Source organism: Diplotaxodon limnothrissa, linkage group LG22, assembly GCF_057381915.1.
Source record: "Diplotaxodon limnothrissa isolate DT_005_m linkage group LG22, D_limnothrissa_male_GT1.1, whole genome shotgun sequence".
In the NCBI taxonomy this organism is placed as follows: Eukaryota; Metazoa; Chordata; class Actinopteri; order Cichliformes; family Cichlidae; genus Diplotaxodon; species Diplotaxodon limnothrissa.
Window position 1 is genome coordinate 7,435,742 of NC_140616.1, and position 21,528 is coordinate 7,457,269.

The window sequence follows — 21,528 nt, forward strand, 5'->3', positions numbered from 1 at the left end:
TCACTGAACTAACACGGCCAATCCCTCAACACGTTTGTGCTCTCTGCTCATGTTGCCTTCATATTAAATCATTTTTTACTTTTAAAGACTTTATTTTAACATTGCACTCAACAATACACAAATCCTCCCTGACAAAAAAGTTACTTCTGGGGCCAAATTGCATTACATTTCTTCAGGTCAATATAAGGGCCGCAAGTAGGGGTGAGGTGGGCCGAAAGTGGCCCCTGGGCCACAAGTTTAAGACCCCTGTTGTAGTGTAAAGAGGTATTTTGGGAGCAGATTTAATAAACTGCCCGTTTACAGATCAAATGATCAGAGTACTCTTGCCCTTAACAACAGTATGGCTCTTATTTCTTTATGACCAGAGCTATGAGAGAGTCCTGGCACTCAAACATCCCAGCTCAGTTGTGCAGTGGGGCAGATTTGGTGCTAGCAGAATAACCTCCAACTAAAACCTTATCTTGGGGCAGCTTTTAAATCAGGTTCGTCCAGTGATCATAAACGTGAAACCTTTATGTACGGATGATCATTAAAATTAAAGTTACTTTAGATGTTTAATGCTTTAAATAAGTGAACACACACATATTAGTGTTGCTTCTAGGACTTTGGATAAGATTAAATACCTCGTAGAGATCAGGAAACACCTTTAAAGGGGTTTTGTGTAGTTCATGCATTAGAACACACAGAACAGCAGAGCACTGAGAATTTTCTATGATTTATGATTGCAAAGTCTGAAATTTACAGCAAAGTCATCTGCTGATGCATATGAGCCACATGTTTGATGCCCCTGACCTGGTGCATAAATCAGGGCTTCAGTTCAGGTTGGAGTTGTTGGGACCGGTGACCTCTTGCTTATATTAATAATAACTAATAAGTTGTGGGTGCTTCGGGTCACATTCACACATCAAACTCGGCTGCTCTTACATACACAGACGCAAAAGACAAGAGGTTTTACTGCAAGCATAATTTTAATACAAAAACAGAACAAAAAAATTGTTTATAATTTTAGTTTTTTTTTGTTGTTTTAATTTTACACAAGTGACTCATAGTAACACCCCCTCCCCTCCCTCCATGTTCTTATCACACAGAGTAGCACAGCATCAAAAGGTGGTGGACTCGTCTCCCGATCCCTCCCCCCTCAGAGAGACAATAAATAAATAAAAATCACCTTATGATGTCTTCTTCTTCTTCCTTATTGTAAATTCATTAGTTTTCATAAACTTCATCTCTTACACCGAGATAACACAGAGACAAACTCGAGCCCCGCCAAAGATGGAGCATTTGGAAAAAAAAAAAGAAAAGCCTAGAAGAAGAGACGCTGGGGAGGGACACGAGGGAGGACGCCCGCTCTCATTGGTCCGCTCAGCCCAGGTCCCCTGTCATTCATATTTGTAGTTCTCTCTACACATGAAGGGCAACCCCCTTTGGTCGTGGTCAGGAAAACTGTAGTCATTAGCTTTAAAGAAAATGTAACAAAAAGGCTGCCACTAGAATCAGCGACCTAGTGAATGATGTCATGTTACAACAGAGTAGAAACACACGTTACACACAGATCACGTCGAAACAGCGGAGTGGGCATCTTCTCGGTACAAAAAAAGAGAAAAAAAACTTTCACCATAATACTAAATCACTCTCTGCCAACGGTGATATGACGTGAAAAATAAATAGATCTTTCTCTCAAGCTAGAAAACAAAACTGGATTATAAATTAACCAGAAAACAACGAGAAGAAAAAAAAACAAAAAGACATTCGCAAATTAAACGTTTGCATACAGTGACTCAAGTCATTGACCTTTATTCTTTCCTATAAGAAAGACACACGCGACACACACATGCGCGCACACACCTTTTGAGTTTGAGAGTGCGCGTATGTGCTGCTGGGCTGCAGAGGAAGAGACAATTAGTGCATGCTGGTTGTCGGACTCTCCGAACGCGCTCGTTTACGTCAGGTTACGCATGTCGTGTATTGTCAGTAATGTGCTGTTAGTTGAGTGTGTCGCCATAAAAATAGTCCTCTCTATTGCCAGTTTGTGATTTCTTATTTCTGTGTGTGTCGGATTGTAACGCAGACATGTGACAAAACCGCCGAGACGCACACCCGCGAGGCCCGTCTTAACGTTCCAGCGGTCGGGAGGAGTCGGCTCTGCGGCGTTTGAGTGTGTGAGAGTTTGCCCTCAGCTGCAGCAGCGCCACCGCCGATCCTCCGAGTCTGAGGTTGGCCGCTGTGGGAGCCAGACAGCGTTTCCCGCCTCCGTAGATCTGCTGAGGTGACTCTTTTTCTCGCCAACCAACGCAGGGGAAGCGACATGGCAGTCGTTGCATATTTTCTTTTTTAACTCATCGCTGAGGCATCTGGCCCACAAGCCAAAATAATAACCCACAAATTCCTTCTTTTTTTTTTTTTTTTTTCCTGAATGCCACTTGAGCTTTTTTTGTTTTTGTAGCTGTGGCGGCGGCGGTGGCGGCGTGTCCCACTCCCTGCACCGGCTCTGTGTTAAAATGTGTGTTTGTGTGTCTGATCGGGACAGGAGTTTGTAACACAAAGTAAGGCAGCATCACATCGGGTCGGTCTGTGTTTGGTTCCTCGCTGGTGGGGAACTTCTGAAAGACGAAGCAGGAGACTGGAAGGCAAACTGGGGTCGCTTCTTAAAGGGGAACAGTCTTTTTTTTTCACCCCACAGACTCTGGCCTGAGACCGCCAGACCAGAATCTTCTCCTCTTGTGCAGGTTTTCAGTCGGCTGGGGAAAGAACGAGACGGAGATTCACTCAGCTCATCCACCTCCTTCTTTCTCCTGGAAAGTATCAGTCATAGTGCACACATTCTAGACAAGCCCTATGGATGGATGCTCAGAGTGACGCTGGTACACCCAAAATGGCAGATAATAGTGGCCCACCCACTGCAAGTTCCTCCAGTTTCTCTGTGGGTGGGTTTATTTCTTCGCAGATCCCGGGGTTTTTGGGCTGGGGGTCTTCTTGGAGATGGTGGGGATCTTGGAGGGTTTGGCCCCACTGCCCGGTCGTCGCGGGGTATCTGAAGTGTCGGAGCAGACGGACCGAGCGTCCTGGAGCTCTGATGCGTCTGAGGCGTCGCTGCCACGGCGACTGCTGGCCCTGCTGCCGGCTCGGCTGCCGGCTCGGCTGGTGGGACCGCTGGCTGTGGACCCCCCTCGCTTGGGATCTAACAGGAGAAAAGAGGGAAACGAGAAAAAAAAAGACAGTAAAAATGTGCTGACAAAAGCAGAGCATGCATTTGTGCAGATTCACATTTAGTTTGCAGCACTGTGGCTGTGGAGGCTGCCATGTCTGTGGGTTGGCCGAGACCACAGACTGCATATACAAGATAGACGCAGCCTCTTTGATGTCACCCAGTGGTTTGTGAATTTTCTTTGATCTTCAACCACAGCTGTCATCATCTTGGCTTTTTGTGGGGTCAGAGTAGCCATATTTGTACGAAAAGGGCAGACTGCTGCAGACTGTTGGCTAACAGTAGCTAGCCTGGTTTGTAAGCTTAATTTATGGACTAGACACAGACACCCAATAATGAATCTTAACAAGCAAATAAAATACTAGTATTTCACTCTCAGTAACAACCTGTGCATAAACCTTTTGGACATGGCCTATTAGTGCAATTAAGCTATTATTATTTGACATATAACCGCGTTAAAATGCTGCAGAAGTTACCGAAATAATTAGTCTACTACAACATCAACAGGTGACTTCACAACATAAATCACTCAGTGAACAGCTGCCATGAAGGGGAAAACTATGACTCATGTTTCTTTCTGCTGTAACGCTGGACATTTTAACCCTGGAGTGCATGGAGGCTAACTCACTTCAGGGGACAGCCTCCAAGTGGCCGTTAGAGGAACTGCAGTTTTTGGCATTTTTACGTTTTAGTCTCAGATGTTGACACAAATTTATGAGTAGAACTGAATTCAGTTATCTGAGAGTAAATATCTCAGCAGCAACAATGCTGTGAATTGGCTGTGAATTAACACATTCGCTGACGTCTGTTGGTCACAGAAGTAGGAATTTTAAAACCTGCCCTGCATTCAAGGAGAGAAGCCCCACCCACTTTACAATCAAACCTCCTGGTAAGTCTGGTCTTAGCAGGGACAGGGGCTTACTTTGAACTGTGAGTCCTGCAAAGCTAATCTAGTAGAGTTAATGAATAAAAATATAGAGCTTGCAATTAGCAGGTCTTCCTTAATGAAGTAGATAAGTAGCCAGGACACATGGCTGGTGTCTCACCCGTCCGCGATGGTTTGCTGGTGTGCGTCGTTCCACCGTTCTCCCCGGTTAGCGAGCCTCGGCTCGAGTGGAAGGTCGGTCTCTTTAACTTGGACCCAGATGGCGCCCCCTGCAGGAGCACATGGCAGACGTCAGCTGAGGATAATTTCATTGTTATCACTTTAGACACGCACACAGACACACACACACACACAGGGGATTTAACACAACATATCACATCCACATGGACATGAACAAAAACAGATCTACAAATAAATAATAAACAACACAAAGAAACGTGTTAAACACAAAAACACCAACAACATATGAACACTATATTAAACACTACTATTAATTGTGAAGGTATGTGTTTATAAAACTATGTGACCACATGAAACTATATGTAATAAATCTGCTGATTAGTCCTTTAATTTTTTTTCTTTATTATTTGCTCTTTTTTTAATACAGAGGATATCTCATCAACTTGCTTTTATCTAATCAAGAGTTAAAAGCCACAAAATAATAATTTTACTGTCATTTCAGTTAAAGAAATGAAGCGACTCAGCTGAGAAATGATAAATAAATGCACTAAACTGTGCAGGTTTTATCCTTATTCTCCTATTTTGACACAAAAAAAAACAAAACAATTCAAGCAAAGCTCAAAATCACCCCAGCCAAAGTAAAGCTTCCCATGTGAGAGCACCTGCAAGTGTGCATTAGTGCATTAGCGCGTTCAGTGGAGTGGGGTTGGGTGGGGCAGGGGAGTTGGTTGGGTGGGTGGGTGGGTGTGTTACCTCGTGCCCAGGAGTGGTGTGGCTGTGACCGAGATCTGGGCAGCAGTGGCACTTGGTTGGCGTTGGAGTTTTACTGTGTGCCAGCCAGGGCTTGGCATAGTCACGCGAGTGAGTATGGGACGACTGAAGGGAGGAAGGGAAGCAAGGAAGGAAGGAAGGGTGGAGGAGAGCAAAGCAGCGTAGGGAAGAAGCAAATGAAGGAGGGGGTGTGGGGAGGAGGTGTGGGGGCATTGGATGGACAGTTCAGCGCAGCAGATTAATGTGTAAGAGTGGATCATTCATTTTTTTTCCCATAAAGAGAGACCGCATCAATGCAGGAAGGACACGTTTGCAGCGAGGTTAGCAGGGTTGAATAAGAGGAACGTGGGGAAAAGGCAAAAAGATGAAAGAAAAAAGAACAAAACATAAAATTTCACAGTTAGGGATGCGGTGATTTCTGACAAACAACAGGAGGATGACAACAAATCAACTATGTTACAATGCATAAAAACACAGTTACAAATGTGCACCACCTCGCACACACACAGCGTTCACATGACAAACAGAAACATCACTGACATCAGATGACGACACTAAGAAATAACAATGGTCTGTTTGTCCTGACAATGACGATGTTTCCATTTAACAAACACTCCAACACACAACAGAAGATGAGCATGAAAGACTGTGTGTGTGTGTGTGTGTGTGTGTGTGTGTGTGTGTGTGTGTGTGTGTGTGTGTGTGTGTGTGTGTGTGTGTGTGTGAGCTACAAAAATCTAGGGACCCTAGGGAAGGGTCAGGGAACTCCAGGCCTCAAGGCCCAGTGTCCTGCAGGTTTTAGATGCATCCTTGATCACAGCTTGAACACAGCTGATTTAAAATACCTCCTCAACATGTCTTGAAGTTCTCCAGAGCTGATAATGAGCTAATCATTTGATTCAGGTGAGTTGACACAGGCGGATATTTAAAACCTGGAGGACACAGCCCTTGAGGCCTGGAGTTCCCCACCCTCGCTCTAGGGGGAGACTCCTTGGAAAGGCCGATCAGCCAGCTCTGGAAAATTTAAAAGCATAAATTTTGGACTTTCCTACTGACAAAGAGCTCCCCCTTTCATATTACACCAAAGTTATTAAGTAATATATAGCAAAAATTACATTTGTTTTTCTTGACATTCCCTAACCAGAATAAAACAGGTGGTTAAAGTAGGGCATGCTTTAAGGCGTGTCTGACAGCGTTCCCTGATTTCTCAGTAAGATCAACGCTACGTTTATTACGTCTGAAAACTAACTTCATACTGCCAAGGCCATCTTTTATATCTTTAGGTCGAGGGCACTTCTACACTTCATGCAGAATGTTTGCTTTTAAGTAACAAGCACATTTCAGCATGTGCAGTGGGATTCAAGGCTTTTAATGTTTTGGGTAGATAACTTGATCAAGTAATAAGAAGTTTCATTTCCTATGATAGTATCAGATGTGTGTTTAACCATATTTTCTAGTATTTTGAATATTACTTAAAAGTGTTACAAAACCAACTTTTAAACCACTATTAGTTCAAAATTTACTGTAAATGTTTATTACTCAGTGCTTATATCCCTGCTCTGTCATTAATGCTGTGTAATGACTCGAGGGAAAAACCTTACCCTGGATGATGCAGAGGCCGTCGGGGTGGCTGGGGCAGAGGGAGCAGAGGGGAGGGAAGCTCCACTGTGGGAGGCCGAGGAAGAGGAGCGGGTGGGCGAGGCGTTCCGAGAGCCCGGCTTGGAGCGACGGCCCCGGGACCGGAAGGCGGCCAGACCCTGAGACGCTCCTTCAGGAAGGATGAACTTCTCCCTTAGCTCCAGGTTGGTGCGACCTCGAGCTGGACATAAAGAGACGGACAGGGAAGGGAACAATGAGTCTGGGTTCGAGTCGGCTCGGAGGTTTCCTCCAGTAGGGGGCGGCAGAGGGAGCGAGCAGAGTGAGGGAGAAAGTCAGTGCTTCCTTGGCTGCAGACGTCAGAGTCGGTGCATGTTTCTTTGAGAGTGCGCGTGAGCAGAGCAGGTGTTTGGTCGGGTGGGGTTTCGGGGACTGAGGGACTGTTAAGTGCACTTCGGTTGAGTCATTTTTAAGGTGGGAGGCGAGCGAGGGGCGTGTTTTGTTTGAGTGCAAAGGTGGGAGCAAATTAATTACTGCGATACGCAACGAAAGTCAGCTAGTCATCGACACTGGTGGACACGAGTTCGGAGACACAATGCCATTGCTTCAGAGAAAGACTATAAAACTTGGTGGTTATTTCAAACTTATTTTCCTTTATTGTAAATAACTTCTTGAGGCCCACCTGCAGTACTGTTCTCACCCAGCAGGGGGCCACATTGCAAATCATTTATGAAATAAAGGGAAACTATCAATATTATTGGAAATGTAATGTTTATGCCAAAAAAATAAAACTGAATAAACAGGTAGTTTAATTGTGTGGCTAAGAAGCAGGCCACCATGCATGCTTCGTAACACCTGTATGAGCAAACTTTACAGGTACTGACAGCAGCCCACTCGCTGCTTCCTGATGCTGTAAACAGAGAAATAAGACTGATAGACTATTCTATAGATCACATATAAAAGTGAAAGACTCCTCCTTAAATAACTCCTTAAGCAACAGCACGCGTCTCTGCTCTCATAATCTGCAAACTGTGACTGAGTGCCACACTTTCGTTGCGTATCTGCTTAAAATCGTCTGAGCGCGCTGGAAGCAAAGTGCAGCTGCTCTTATGCTGTTTGTCAACAAGATCTCAAGTAGTTTTTCACTTCTTGCTGCAAAGGAGCATCTCAGCTCTGCTGTATACACACAGATTGTGTATAAATACATGTGGGGGTCATGCCTGGTTTATGCTTAGCAGGAGAGAACCCAGAGATTCAGGGTTTCTCCCGTCTTCAAAAAACACTCAGCGGCATTCTTGGACAAAAAGTGGTGCAGCAGCCCCAGCAGACAACAGCAAGCCTGGAGAAGCCAGCCACAAAAAGAGAGAGTGGAGAGACCGAGGACAACGGGAGGGTTCAAGAGAGAACAAATAAATACAGAAAGAAAGAGAGAGGGAGAGAGGACACAGATTCAGAGTGGAGGAGAAATGGAGTGAAAGAAAAGAGTGGAAAAAATCTTAAAAAGAAGAAGAAGGAGAGGAGGGCTGCAGCTAGCTCGTCCCGAGCAACTGAATAGCAAGGCCAGTCAATTAAACGGGTGCACCCTGTAATTATGTCCCCCCTCAAAGCCAGCCAGCCAGGTGCACCCTGTAATTGTGTCTCCCACCAACCAGCCATCACATTTAAAGGAGCCGCGTTGGAAAGCCAGCGTTATTAGAAACCCAGGCTGGCCACGCCCAGGTCTAAGACACCAATATTTTTCTCCTACAAATCAAGAGTTTTTACGTTCTTCTCTACGAAGCAGACAAAAGAGCAGCTCTGTCTTTACTTAGTACTCATAGTGACCGCTGTATTTTTTTTCTGTGTTTATTCATTTAGTTTTACACACGCTCTCTTCTTGTCTCAATAATGTCTTATTTACGGATTTACTTTGTAAAAATCAGCAAACCTCGAGTTACATCTAAAGACCAGGGGGTTGGCCAAATCCTGCTTTTTACTGTGAGTGAGGAAAGCATGACGCAAACATGTGCCACACAGACGGGACTGACATGAATGCCTTCAACGCACAAACCTGACCACGGTTATAAAGAGCACACACACGTGAACAAACACACATATATAGACACACAGAGGACAGCTGTGGTTAAAGATGGAGATGAATGGATGGATGGATGGATGGTGAGTGAGAGACAGAGAGGAAGTGTAGATACCTCGGCAGCAGAAATAGCCAGGAGTGACTGTCACTAAGAGACACAAGAGACAACGTGAAATAACTGCATGCTGGAAGTGGAATGAAGAAAGTCTCTCTCTCACACACACACAATCCTAAGACTGTTTAACCAATCTGTTAAAAAACAGCTTTAGATACACACGAGCCCTAAACACACACAAACACACACACAGCTGAACTCTTGGGGTCCGGACGAGTGTCGGAGACCCCTGAAAGGTGTTGGAAAAAGGGAACAGATCAGGATTTCAGGGCTGGAGCCAGCAGCAACAGTAGGGGAGGAACAGTGGGGAGACATAATGTTAGTCAGGTGATCACAGTCAGCAAGGCACAGCAATAAGGCCAAACCACCAAACCAAGGAAGAAGAAGAGAAAGGGGAGAACGATAAAGATAAGAGCAACAAAAAAAGAATGAAGAAGAAGAGAAAAAAAGAAAGGTGGAAGCCCAGGGGAACACAAAAAAACAATCAAAACCAAACCAGACGGAGGAAACACAGGCAGCTAAGAGAAAGCGTGAGAGAGAGAGGAGAAATCCAACCTATACGAGATGAGATGGAGCTACTCGAATCGGAGCGGAGAATCTTTATTCCTGGATGTTGCACTGAGAAGAGAGAAAAAAGGGAGAGAGGGAAAAAAAGAAAGGGAATAAAGAGAAACTGAGGATCATGCACCATGCAATACTACGTTTTTTATTTAAGAAAGAATGAACAGAGAGAGGCCGAGGAGAGGACGTGTGTGTATACAGAAATAAAACGTGACGAGATAAGATGATGATGAAGATTGAGTCCTTTGGGATCGACAGAGGATGGGCTCGGAGGGAAATGACAGATTGGGGAAGAGAGATGGAGACAGGGAGAGAGAAACACCACTCCGAGGAGCACAACAATTACACCGACGTCACTGGAAGAAAACACTGGATAGAAAAATGAGACGGTGCGCTTCACTGCATCACCTGCTGACAGAAAAACTAAAGAAACTTGAGTCGGTTTGTGTGTTTTGTCCTTTATTTCGTGTTTTGTCTCCGTTTGCGTTCAGCCACTTGTGTTCGGCGTTGTAAACATGTTGAGAAACATCTTTGAGGGTTTGTTTGCTTTGGTGTGATGGTGTCTTAAGTGCTTGTGCCTGACCGATATATACCACTGGATATTTTTTCTCAAGATGGTGCCCCATTCATTTAAAAAAGCATCTTAGTCCCCATAAATGGCTTCAAGTTTTAATGATGAGGCTTTTTTAAAGATCCTTTTCAGACCTAAAGCCTACAACTAAAGCTAAACTAAAAAGAACTGATACTTAGTAATAATAAAACTGCATAAATGATCTAATCAGATTTTAAAAAGTTTTTTAAAAATAAAAAAAAAATATATGTAAAAGCAGTTAGAATCATGAGATAAAATAAATTGTCAACTAAACCTGACAGACAAATGACTAAAAGAGATAAAAGTATCAATATAAAGTTGGAAAATGTTAGCTAATCATAATGGAAGTTTAAACTGTTGCTTAAACATAACAGATAAACATTTGAAAAAGAATTAAATTAAAAAACTAATTAACACATGTGGTTAGGAGTTAACTGTTAAGAGATAAACAGTTACAAAAAGATTTAAGTAGGAATGAGAAGCTGGAAAATATCAGCTTAACGTACGAGCTAACAGTTTACTAATGCTAATGCTAGCTAAAGCTAAAAAGTTCATAATTACTAACTTGAAAGTTATAGTTAATGGTTTGAGTTAGCTTAAAATATATAAGAATCAAAAATTGTATTAATCATAACTGACACGTTTCTAAATAAAATCAGGAATAAAAAGTTATAAAAGTTATTAGCTAAAAGCACGATTTGCAGTTAAAATTCTTAGCCACAAAGCTAAAGTATAGATAGTGTATTAAAAGTTTTAGCTAAAAATAAAATGTTGAAAATCGTCACTACACATAATGAAAAGTTGTTTAGTAGAGTGCTAACTGAAAGTTAATCATATAAATTTAAAAGTTTGCCAACAAACAAATTCTGATTATAAAAGCTAAGAATAAGATATATGCTAATAACAAAGCAGATCTAATTTAAGTTTAATTGAGGTGAAAATGTAGAATTATTATGTCAGAATTATTTCCAGTGTATACACTAATCAATATAATTATTTTTCACAGCTAATTATTTACTTTTTATTATTTATTTTTACTTTTTTCCAATCAAAAATGCATGTGTCAAATTGAAATTGTGCTGATATGCCTAAAAAAAAGCCCCATTGTAATCCAGTATCAGTCAGGCTCGTGTGTGTGTGTATAAATGAGAGGAGGCTGATCTGTTTGTGTGCCCACTTTGCTCACCTCTGCATGGATCGTTCTTGACCAGAAACTCGTCTAGAGCCATCCAACCTCCTCCGACTCTCACCATCACCGTGCTGCGCAAAATCCTCACCAAACGCAGCTGCTGAGAGTCTCCAAACTGGGGCAGGTGACATAAAAACGGAGGGAAGAAGGGCCAAAAAGAGTGGAAACAGAAGAGGGAATCAGGGGGAAAAAAATTAATGAGTAAAAACAACTATTTGGTTTCTAAAGATTTACAACCATCACACCAAGAAGCCCAAGTACCAAATCTGAGCATCGTTTCTACTCCATGCACTGACAGAAAAACCATGCACTGACAGAAGTTACAGATCTCAGCCCAGTTCACCCAGCCACTCATATCCACGCATCGTCACACACAATATAAATCAATCATGTATTTATATTCAGTCTTTGAAGTTTTCTAACGTGTTATTGTTTTTCAAACCGCCCAGCGAAGCAGACCTCCAAGCGATACCAGCACAGAAGGAATTTTCTGGATCTCTCTCCAAGCAGCTTGATTTGTTTCCCAGCTTCAGTCCCAAGCACACTATATATCACCGAACCACTAATTACCCCTTCAGCCATGTCACTGTCGCCAGCTTCGCATTGTGCAATTTGTCACTCTCAACACCAAACAAATCACAGCAGAAACACGAGCGGACGGTGAAACCCGCTTACACGTTGCAAAGCCACAAAGGAGTGCTTCTTCCTTGAAAACGTAAAATTAAATAAATACAGATTTACTGTATCATAACGGTATTTTCTTCAAGTATACGGAAACAGGAAGCGGTGCACTCCTTCAGTGGAGAACGGGGAAGCAGCTTTCACACGTCCACTCGCAGCAGCGGACGTCACTTTACCTGGTTTCCGAGGAAGAACTACAATAAATCCAGAAGACACGGAGCAGAGGAAGACAAAGGGAAGAGAAAGAGAGAATGAAACAACAAATACCGACAACTTGAATCTGTGATGTATGAAAGGACACCATTTATCTGTGTGCAGTGTTTTCGGAAAACTCAAACTTGGGCTCACAATTAGTGGTGAAAGCAAAAAGAAGCCGTGTGCGGCAGTTACGTCAGCGATGTGAAAATGGGTGACGATGAAGTCGAGACAGGAGATGGAGTCAAAGACAGAGAAGAAAAGAGAAGCCAGACACACACAGAGGAGCAGAGAGACAAACACTGTGACGATTAGTATCCCCAGCGTCCTGCAGTCTGACGCTGGATGTCATTACCCACTGGGTAATGATGGAGTGGACACAAACTGTAGCAGTGGTAGTGATGGCCGATCCAGGAAATGCTGCTGAAAACGGTCAGAGCTGAGGTCTGCTGTATAATGCTGCACAGACACACACAGACTGCTGCTGTCTGCCACGTTGTGTGAAGTTCAGTCTACAGATAATGCAAGTGCACTCACATTTATATGACTTTCTAGTCTTACTGACCAAGCAGCTTATATTGCAAGACACATTTAACCATAGAGCGCCTCATCTACCTCATAACTACAGCCAATTTAAATTCATCAATAACCAGTGCTAACCCCTACACCAACGTCCGGAGAATTTTCCTAAAAGGTGCAGTAACAAGGCACCTCCTCTGTAGTTAGATTTTGGATTAAAATTAAATATATTCAGTCATTTTTCACTTAATCTGTTCATGTTGGTCCAGTTTTTTGGTGACCCGTACAGTTAGGTTCACATCTACTCCTCTATTTTGATTTTATTTTAGTTTCAAGCCAAGCAAGCATAGTTTCTGAAACTAGAAGAAATTACTGTTTAAACTGAGTTCTTACAGGTATTTTTGCTTTTGGTTCAATAAGGTTTTACTGTGTTTATGCCAAGAAAACACATCTTCCACATAAGAAGGCAGATTTTAACCAGGTTACTGGTGATCTATGAATGTAAAGGTTTATAAAAAAATATTCATGCATGCTTGGGTGTACCAAAATACTGGCTGTTACCTCCAAAAGGGTAAAGGATTACAATACAGCCAATGATCTCCCACAGCACAGTCTTTAAAGTCTTTCATCTTTATGGCGTTCATAAAAACAAATACAGGAAAACACTTTGGCTCCGGGTCCATATCAGCGGTTCTCAGACACTGAATAAACTTTACTCCTCACAACCCAGAATTTAAATATCCCCAACAATTAAACAAAAATGTATTTCAGTGACATAAAATTTAGAACGACATCATCAAAAACTCTGTTAACTAGTTTAAGATTCACTCCACATTTTTCCTGCAGAGAACCAGGTTTTACAGTCCAACAGTAATTCAGTTACAGCTCCTAATTCCCACCCTGCTGTGTGTATCTGTGCTGTCGCATTTACAGGATTATTAATGCTTTGTGATGAAAAAGACAGCCATCCCGCAGTTGTTATAAACATGTTCTATCGATGTTATGACATATTATGACAGCGACAGCGTAAACACTTAAATACACCATGATTATCATGATGTGAGATGGACACACGTGCGTGAAATGCTGTGAAGTTAAGTTGAGAAGTTAATGAAGTGCAGTCACAGTCAGTAATGAATAATGAACCAATCAGAACAGAGTCAAATGGGATTCACGGGTAAATCTTAGCAGTCATGCTTAGATTTCTACTTCCTTCTCTTCGTTCGCTTCACACATTAAAATAATCTTTGTTTAAACATTGATTTTGGGTGCTGTCACACCCACTCTTGTGTTAGGTGTAAATTTGAACCTGAGTGTTTGTTTATACTACTTCGACCTCATATGCACCTCAAAAGGTTGCATACTGCTACACAATCAAAGTAAATCCCCTTTGACCCAGTTTTTTAAAACAATTCCTGTTAAAATATCTTTTTTCCAAAAGTTATTATTTGAATCTTTATTTTATCTCTAACAGTAGATCGATAAATAAAGCTGAACTTACCCGGTATTTGTTCTCGCCTATCTGCTCCACCTGGAACCTCTTGGCACATTTACACTGGGCTACCTGCCGCGTCACCTGCACAACCACAGACCAGACAAGACGTAAATAACTGACATGTTTTGAGCTAAATTTATAGCGAGACGTTTTTCTAAGCTCCCTCTTACCTCATCCTCGATCTTGTCGGCGTCAGTGGTCGGCCTGTAGGCATCCTTGTTGGGGTGCAGAGCAGCAACAAACTCGTAGTAGTCTATGTAACCGTCTCCATCCCTGTCAAAGATGTCTGCCACGGCCGTCATCTCCAGCTTACTGGTTGGAAATTCTGAGGATATTAGATATGATATTTACCGTCTTTGAAATATAAAACAAAACAACAATATAAACACAAAACAAAACCACTGCAGCTTCGTACTCGAGGCCAAGATGCCGTCGATGAACTCCTGCCGTGTGATCTTTCCATCCTGGTCTTTGTCGATGCGTCTGAAGAAATCCATGACGCGGGACTTCTTGTGGTTCATCCAGCGCATGTACTTCTTCCTCCACACGTCAAAGTCAAAGTTGGCAAACTCCTTGAGCTGAAAATGGACAACAGTGGCATTAATTAGGATTCAAAGTACACAACAGATGCAAATTAGCTTAAGCTAACTCTGCTACAAAGCATTTAATGGCAATATTTATGTTAATGCTCTGCATGGTCCCTTTTCAAATAAAATTAATTAACAACAATAATAAAAAAAATACATAAAGTTTAATGTTTAGTGAGTGTGGGTAGCTTTGCTTGACCAAATTTAATGTACCTCCTCCAGCCTGTCCAGAGCATCGTTGAGTTTGCGCTGCCGGTCGAGAGCTAGCAGCCACACCTGCTGCCACCTGGCACACAGCTGGTTGAGTCGTGGGTTTCCCCCAGAAACCTGCATGGCCGCCTGCTGCTGTTGCTGCTGCTGGTGTTTTCCTGCAGAGAACAGGTAAAGCTAAACGAAACGGCACCTGCACCTTTCGACCACATTCACTAGCGTCAGTGTGAAACAGACGTGGGAGATGATAATATTTGTTCGCTGAGAGGTAAACACAGGAGACTTACGAGCGCCTCTCCTCTCCGCCAGGCTGCTGGGAGGCTCGGCTGGCTTTCTTTTGTAGGTTTTTGTCACTTTGTCGACATCCGGCTGCTTCCTCGTCATCTCCTCCATAAACATCTGAGTACAGCAAACAGCAACAGACAGTAACTCAAATGTGCGTCCAAACATAGTCAGTCTTAGAGTGTAATACATTAAAATACTACGTCTGCGAGTTTAGTAAAAAGACAAACAACTGATGAGTCACTGAGGCTACTGAAGGACTCACCTGATGCTCTGTGATGAGGTTTTTGAGTTGTGGGATGTCCTGAGGCAGTGGTTCAGTGTCTCTTTGGACCAGTGTGGTCTCAGCCCACTGTAGCCATGACAGGAGCTCCTCCAGCAGGTTGGCATTGTTGAGCACTTCGGTCAGAGCCGTTTCCAGCCGCTGCTCGTGCTGTTTAGCCCAAGTCAGCACCTGCAGATTGAAAACGGTTATTAATTAGTCAGAAATCTCAACAACAAAGCAATACTTGTGACAAATATTGATTTATTTCTTCGTCACCTCCTCGAAGCGTGCCCTGATGATAGTGATCCAGTGTTTGATGGTGGTGATGGAGTCGGGGTGACACACGGTCAGGATGCCCTCTCCCATGCCAGCAGCCTTGTTCACGTCAGTCCTCTTCTCCTCCACTGTGCCCATGAAGTCCCGGTGTGTGTGGAGCAGCGCCTGCAGAGTCTCCGCCTCTTCGGGGAGGACGCCGCGGAAACGAAGCGTCTGCTCCGCCTCTGAGAGCCACTCCAGGAGCAGCTGCACCGCTGTGCGAAAGTCCTCCGCCTGACAGGCACACAGAGCATTTTTTTATGGATCTGCGATTGTCTGATTACGGAAAAATGTGGAGAAAAGTTTGACAGTGAAAGCAGCTGTGCAGCCGCCTTTCTGACCTGTTTGAGCGCCTGCTGCAGGCGCGTCTGCTTGGTGACTGATAGGGCACAGACTGTGTCCCAGCGGTTGCTGAGCTCCTGAAGCTGAACTTTGACCCACGCTGTGTCATCGCGGCCGGTCTCCATCAGGTCACGGGCCGAACGCTTCAGAGCCTGAACGCTGCTGGTTCTCTTCCCCAGTTCTTTTTGGAAAGCCTGTAAGTGGGAAAGTTACCAGTCATGAGTGAACATAGCACACATGTTCACATAACAGTATAGTTCTGTTTGTTCTAATATACACACCTTATGCGAGTCCATGAGGTTGGACACCAAATCCAGGTCCCCGTGGACGGGCTGGTCTTCTGCTAGCTGAGGCTCCACTCGGTACAGCCAGTCCACCAAAGCCTGAAGAGCTTCAGCAAACTGACCAGAGAACAGCAGAGCCTCCTCCAGCTTGTGTTGTCTTGATGGAGAAAAGAAGATGACGGCTATTACTCAACAGATTTTATTTTTCACAGTAATGCAAACCTGTCCGGTGAAGCCGAGCACACCAGTTTCAGTGTTCATCTTCTCGTTACCTCTCCACGCTCTTGCCGCAGACGGTGTCCCATTTGTCACGAACTTCTCCCAAAAGGTTATCCAGTTTCTGCGTGTCTGCAGGCAGCTGAGCTTTGTCCCTCATGGCCCTCCCTGACCTCACCGTGGTGTCGTAGACTGGCTGTTTTGATCCCAGTGCTTTCTGAAACTCCTGGAGAGGCGGAAAAATGATGGGAGAGAAAAGACTGTAGCAGGAAATGGAGCAGTAAAGAAAACTGAATATTTGATGATGCATTTTTCTTCTTGTACCTTGTGCTTTGTCAGCTGTACTTTGATCTTATCCGGCTCGTTGGAGATCTCCAGCTCTGAGTCCAGCCTTTTCTCGGCTTCTTCTAACCAGTCTGTCAGCTTCCTCCAGGCCTCGTGGAACTAAAGAAAACAATTTGATGAAAACTTGTTTTAATGCACTTTTTTCTGAAGTTTTAGTCAAAGTCAATATAAGAGAGAAAACCACAGCGCTGAAACAATCCTCAGACTGACACAAAAGTTTAAATAGTCTTCATGTAGCCGCAACAAACCATCTTTAAAGAGCCTGTTTCTACCTGTTTGGCTCTTTTGCGGGCCTCATCCAGGTGTCGGCCTCGGTCCAGTGACCTCTGGACCAGCTTGTCCCAGCGGGCCTGGACGCTGAGCAGCAGGTTCTTGATCAGAACCACGTCCTGCTTCAGGCTGGCAAAGCGAAGCTGAGAGCCGGCCTTCTCCAGAGCCAGGACCTGCTCTCTGTGGGTGTTCACCTCATTGACAAAGACCTGGACAGACACAAAGGGTGGAAAGAGTTACACGCAACGCAAACAGCATGTTCATGACAATATCGAGAAACAAACAGGATCTGAAAAGTAAGCGATCTAAGATAAGTATTTTTAATGTTGCTACCTTGTGCTCATCAATCTGGAAGAGGACGGTGTCTAGTATGAGGCTGGGGGGCTGGGCCATGTTCAGGGTCTGCTCAGCCTGGGTCAGCCAGTTGATGGTGTCCTGCAGAGAAGTCTGAAAACCCGTGGCCAAAGAAACGGCCTCGTCCAGTTTTGCCTGGAAAGTTTCGAGAGTTCAGAGTTAACGAAAGAGCTGCAGAACACATGAGCAAAACAAAGAGAAGTGTATTCGTAAAGATTTACCCTGCGGTCGTCCATCTTGGTGTTGAGGCTGCCCCACTTGTTCTGCAGCATGGCCAGGTTCTGCTGGGTCTGGGTGGTACCAGGTCCTGCTTCTTCTCCTCCACGAGCCAGCAGCATGGACTCTCCCTGATCCAGCAGGCGATTGTACTGCTCTGCACGTAGAGTCACCTGGGCTTGGAGCTCCTGCAGACAGCGAGAGCACAAACAGAAGATGATGAAAAGGTGAGCTTCATCGTGTCTAACAGGCCGTTATAGAACAATACAAGCTATTAAACTTTTATAGCCTCCATATGCCAAGTGTCTCTCTGTGTGAAATGAAGAGTGCGTTTGTAAGTCGATACTCTGCAGCTGCACAAATTTTGGAGTCAAAGCACTCCGGCACTGTTACAGAATCCCGTCCTAACACTGAATTAGATATGTGCAGAAGACTTTTTTGCAACATTCGTTTGTGATCTGCGATAGGAAAGCATTCCTCAGCTGCAGTAACAACAACTAATGCACACGTGCATAATGTCACACAAACCCTAAAATGCTTCCTCTACACATGAATGTTTTTAAGCAGTTAATTATTTTGTTCACAGAGGCACCAAAAATACTCCAACATGTGAGACGTAAAACACTTCAGAAACATGCAAGAGAGACTTTAAATGGTGTAAATTGGCAACGTTGATAAATTCTAACAATTCAGTCACGCGGCAGATCGAATTCAGCTAGTTTCACTTTGGTTTTTATTACCGTGACGTGGATGTTATGGCCCAATCTCAATATCTGATAGCATGATAACACGTCACATAGACATCCCAGGCTGTACTTCAATGTTTATTTATTTTTTATTCTATAAAGTATTTTTTTTCCCTTTTTCAGAGTTATAACACCAATGTGTCTAACCACTGTGGGCTGTGACGTGTGCCTGTGTATTGTCCCTGATGATGTGAGTATGAAGGTGTAACGTTACCATGTGTTGCTGTAACTGCTCCCTGGCGGTTTCAGGGAGACCGCCTGTTGGCTTGGCGGCAGACAGCTGGCTCTCGGTCCTCCTCAGCCACTGGAGGAACTCCTCCAACTCCCCATGGAAACCTTCAGCCTACAAAGACACCAGTGAGACACCAACAAGCATGAACAAGTTGAACCTAAACTGAAAATCATGTCATGAAACAATCAAATAGACCTATTATGATGAAATTAATGACAGAGCATCACAATCAACACTTCACAACCATTCAGATGATATAAGATCTACATCTAGCTCAAAAACAATCTAAACAATCACTATGAAATATATATTTTGTTAATTACCAGTCAAGTTAAATCTAACTAAAGCAAGCACAGATCTAATTTTCTGCTTCTTTGCAGTACCTGCTGCAGGGCGGCCTCCAGCAGTTTTTGTCGCTCCTGGGTTTTGAGCAGTAGACTCCCCCAGCTCTGGTTGAGCTGATCGAGCTGATCCCTCAGGTTGCCCGCCTCATCGCCAGGAGAGGACTCCAGCAGCTCAGCGGCAGCGTTGTTCACAGTGTCCACTGTGGCATGATGGGACAGCACATCATTACGTAAAACCTGGGAAGGAAAGAGGAAGAAAGATTTGAATGCTGGGATGGAAAAATATACGCATAAGTGCTCTTCAGAAAGTTAAAACTGATTACAGAGATACACTTCCTGCAGGTAATAACAGGACATACATGGTGTTTAGCCAGCTCAATTTCGATGGCCTTGGGGTCAGAGCTGACGGGTCGCTGTGTGTCCAGAGTGGTGTGTGTGTGGGTCAGCCAGGCCTGCAGCTCAGACAAGGCATGCTGGAACTGACCCAGAGCCAGCAGGGCAGCCTCCAGTTTGTGCTGTGGTAGAAGAAAGACAGTCAAATACACGCAATTCTACAGGATACCAACAAAAAGAACAATATCAACAGCTTCCTCGGGAGAAACAGAAGAGCTGAGACGAAGAACAAATTTCAGATTTTAAATGTTAAGATGTGCTTTCAACACCTGTCGTTGGGTGATTTTATCCCCCAGGTTTTCCCACAGGTGTCGGAGTTCGGTCAGCGGCTCCTGGATCATGTCTCTGTCGGTCTGGTCTGACACTTTCTTTAACAGCAGCTCCCCCTGGTGGCTCAGCTTCTCCATGTCAATCTGCTGCTGGTAAACCTCCACCTTGTACTGCTGCTCAGGTCAGTGGAGGCGCAAGTAGAAGAGCGAGGTGCGAAATAAGACAGAGAACAGCTTGTTGTTAGGCACTGATATACATCTGACTTTAAAAAGTGTTTGTAAGATATCTAGATTTTATACACAACTAGTGAAAAATCCAACTATCATTCCAACCTTAAGCTCCTCAATCTGTTGTTTGACAGTTCCCAGGTCAGTTCCCACAGTTGACATTTCACACAGCTTGATCACTGCGTTGTCCAGATAGTCAAACATGGACTGGAAAAATTACACAGAAATTATTCCAACAGTAATCCACGGGAACGTCCTGATCGCCACAGTTAAACTGGTACAAAAACAACTGAGCTTTTTATGGTAGCACTGCTATACAGCTGTATCAAGAAAGGGCACAAACCTGCAGTGCATCCTGATACTGAACTGAGGCAGTCATGGCTTCCTCCAGTCTCTCCATCCTCTCTCTCCATGTTCGGTTCAGTCCCTCCCAAGCAGCATTCATCTGAGAGAGCGATAAAAAGAGTCACCGTTTAGTAAAACGTTTCAGAAGGAAGTGGTCACTTTTTCACAACAACGTGATCCTGGTTTAAGAATCAGATATACTTTATTAATCTCAGAGGAAATTGTGATTTCTAACCTCATCTATGGTCTTCTTGACTTCAGGCTTCTCAGTTTCTCCACAAGCGAAGATGAGGTCAGCTCCGAGGGTCCTGACAAACTCCAGCTCTTCCCTCAGGCCATCCGTCTCCGCCTTGATGGCCTAGCACATGCACAGAGGGACATCATAATGACTCGTTTAGCATAAAAATGTGGAGGACAAAGACAAAAACAAACATTTCAGCTGTTGATGAACTCTTTCGTCTTCACGAAGCATGTTTCTGCCTCCTCCATACCTCAGCAGCCTCAATCTGTTGTTTGATGAGCGATGGGTCCACTCCGGGGTCCTCCAGGTCTTTCACGATATCTTGGGAGTCTCGGAGCGTGCTCAGTAGCGCCGCCACGTCGGCCCAGAATTTCCCAGCCAGGTCCAAGACATCATTGAGTTTCCCCTCTCGCTCTTCAGCACGCTGCCGGATCTCATCCCATAGAGAGCGCAGGCGGAGGAGGCGGGAACGGACAGCTGCATGAAAACAGGAAAAGAGGGAAGTGACATTTTAAAGAGGTTCATATAGAAACGCTGCTGGTCAGACTGGGAAACACTTCTTAGGTCACACAATGCAGTCTGGTATCAGTTTCATATGTCATATTAGTTTGGATCCTGACATCTCATGTACTGCACTGGTATGTTTGGTCTATTCACTCCCACTACCAGTGCACAGTGAGGCCTTTCATGTTGAGGAGGGCTGCAGGGCATCAAAGCAGAAAGGCCAACACAACAAAGATGTGTGTGTTCTGTCTCACAATGTGCTGAGCAGAACTTCACTGCTGGTTCTCCTCTTTTCCTTTTCTTTTTAAGATTTGCGAACTGACCTGGTGACAATTAGAGACCCACTCTCTTCAGCTAGTGAACTTACTGGACTGGAGCCCACAATAAGATTGTAATGGTTTTTACAAAGGTTACAGAAGCCTCTTTATTCTGAACCACTCCGAATTTTGATGCCCTGTACTCTTAGACAGGGAAATGTTTT

At 44.1% G+C, this 21,528-nt stretch overlaps 1 protein-coding gene across 7 annotated transcripts in view; it reads right to left on the reverse strand.

Moving 5' to 3' along the window:
- Positions 1-960: 960 nt before the first annotated feature.
- The window catches only part of macf1a (microtubule actin crosslinking factor 1a), a 234,178-nt gene continuing 213,610 nt past the window's right edge, over positions 961-21,528 (reverse strand). For 3 of the 7 annotated variants that reach the window (XM_085346503.1, XM_085346501.1, XM_085346506.1), the window contains 29 exons: positions 20,794-21,020; positions 20,538-20,660; positions 20,301-20,402; positions 20,063-20,164; positions 19,730-19,903; positions 19,427-19,582; positions 19,107-19,304; positions 18,706-18,834; positions 17,751-17,933; positions 17,509-17,664; positions 17,178-17,384; positions 16,885-17,004; positions 16,617-16,786; positions 16,342-16,501; positions 16,060-16,254; positions 15,680-15,952; positions 15,404-15,592; positions 15,144-15,255; positions 14,860-15,014; positions 14,475-14,637; positions 14,230-14,384; positions 14,066-14,140; positions 12,027-12,044; positions 11,167-11,284; positions 9,383-9,445; positions 6,644-6,861; positions 5,025-5,147; positions 4,252-4,360; positions 961-3,178 (listed from right to left, as the gene is read on the reverse strand). In XM_085346503.1, the coding sequence (XP_085202629.1) occupies positions 2,931-3,178; positions 4,252-4,360; positions 5,025-5,147; positions 6,644-6,861; positions 9,383-9,445; positions 11,167-11,284; positions 12,027-12,044; positions 14,066-14,140; positions 14,230-14,384; positions 14,475-14,637; positions 14,860-15,014; positions 15,144-15,255; positions 15,404-15,592; positions 15,680-15,952; positions 16,060-16,254; positions 16,342-16,501; positions 16,617-16,786; positions 16,885-17,004; positions 17,178-17,384; positions 17,509-17,664; positions 17,751-17,933; positions 18,706-18,834; positions 19,107-19,304; positions 19,427-19,582; positions 19,730-19,903; positions 20,063-20,164; positions 20,301-20,402; positions 20,538-20,660; positions 20,794-21,020 (4,421 nt within the window). In that variant the 3' untranslated portion in view covers positions 961-2,930. The remainder of the gene's footprint in view (positions 3,179-4,251; positions 4,361-5,024; positions 5,148-6,643; positions 6,862-9,382; positions 9,446-11,166; positions 11,285-12,026; positions 12,045-14,065; positions 14,141-14,229; positions 14,385-14,474; positions 14,638-14,859; positions 15,015-15,143; positions 15,256-15,403; positions 15,593-15,679; positions 15,953-16,059; positions 16,255-16,341; positions 16,502-16,616; positions 16,787-16,884; positions 17,005-17,177; positions 17,385-17,508; positions 17,665-17,750; positions 17,934-18,705; positions 18,835-19,106; positions 19,305-19,426; positions 19,583-19,729; positions 19,904-20,062; positions 20,165-20,300; positions 20,403-20,537; positions 20,661-20,793; positions 21,021-21,528) is intronic. The other 4 variants (XM_085346508.1, XM_085346507.1, XM_085346502.1 and 1 more) reach the window with 3 other exon arrangements.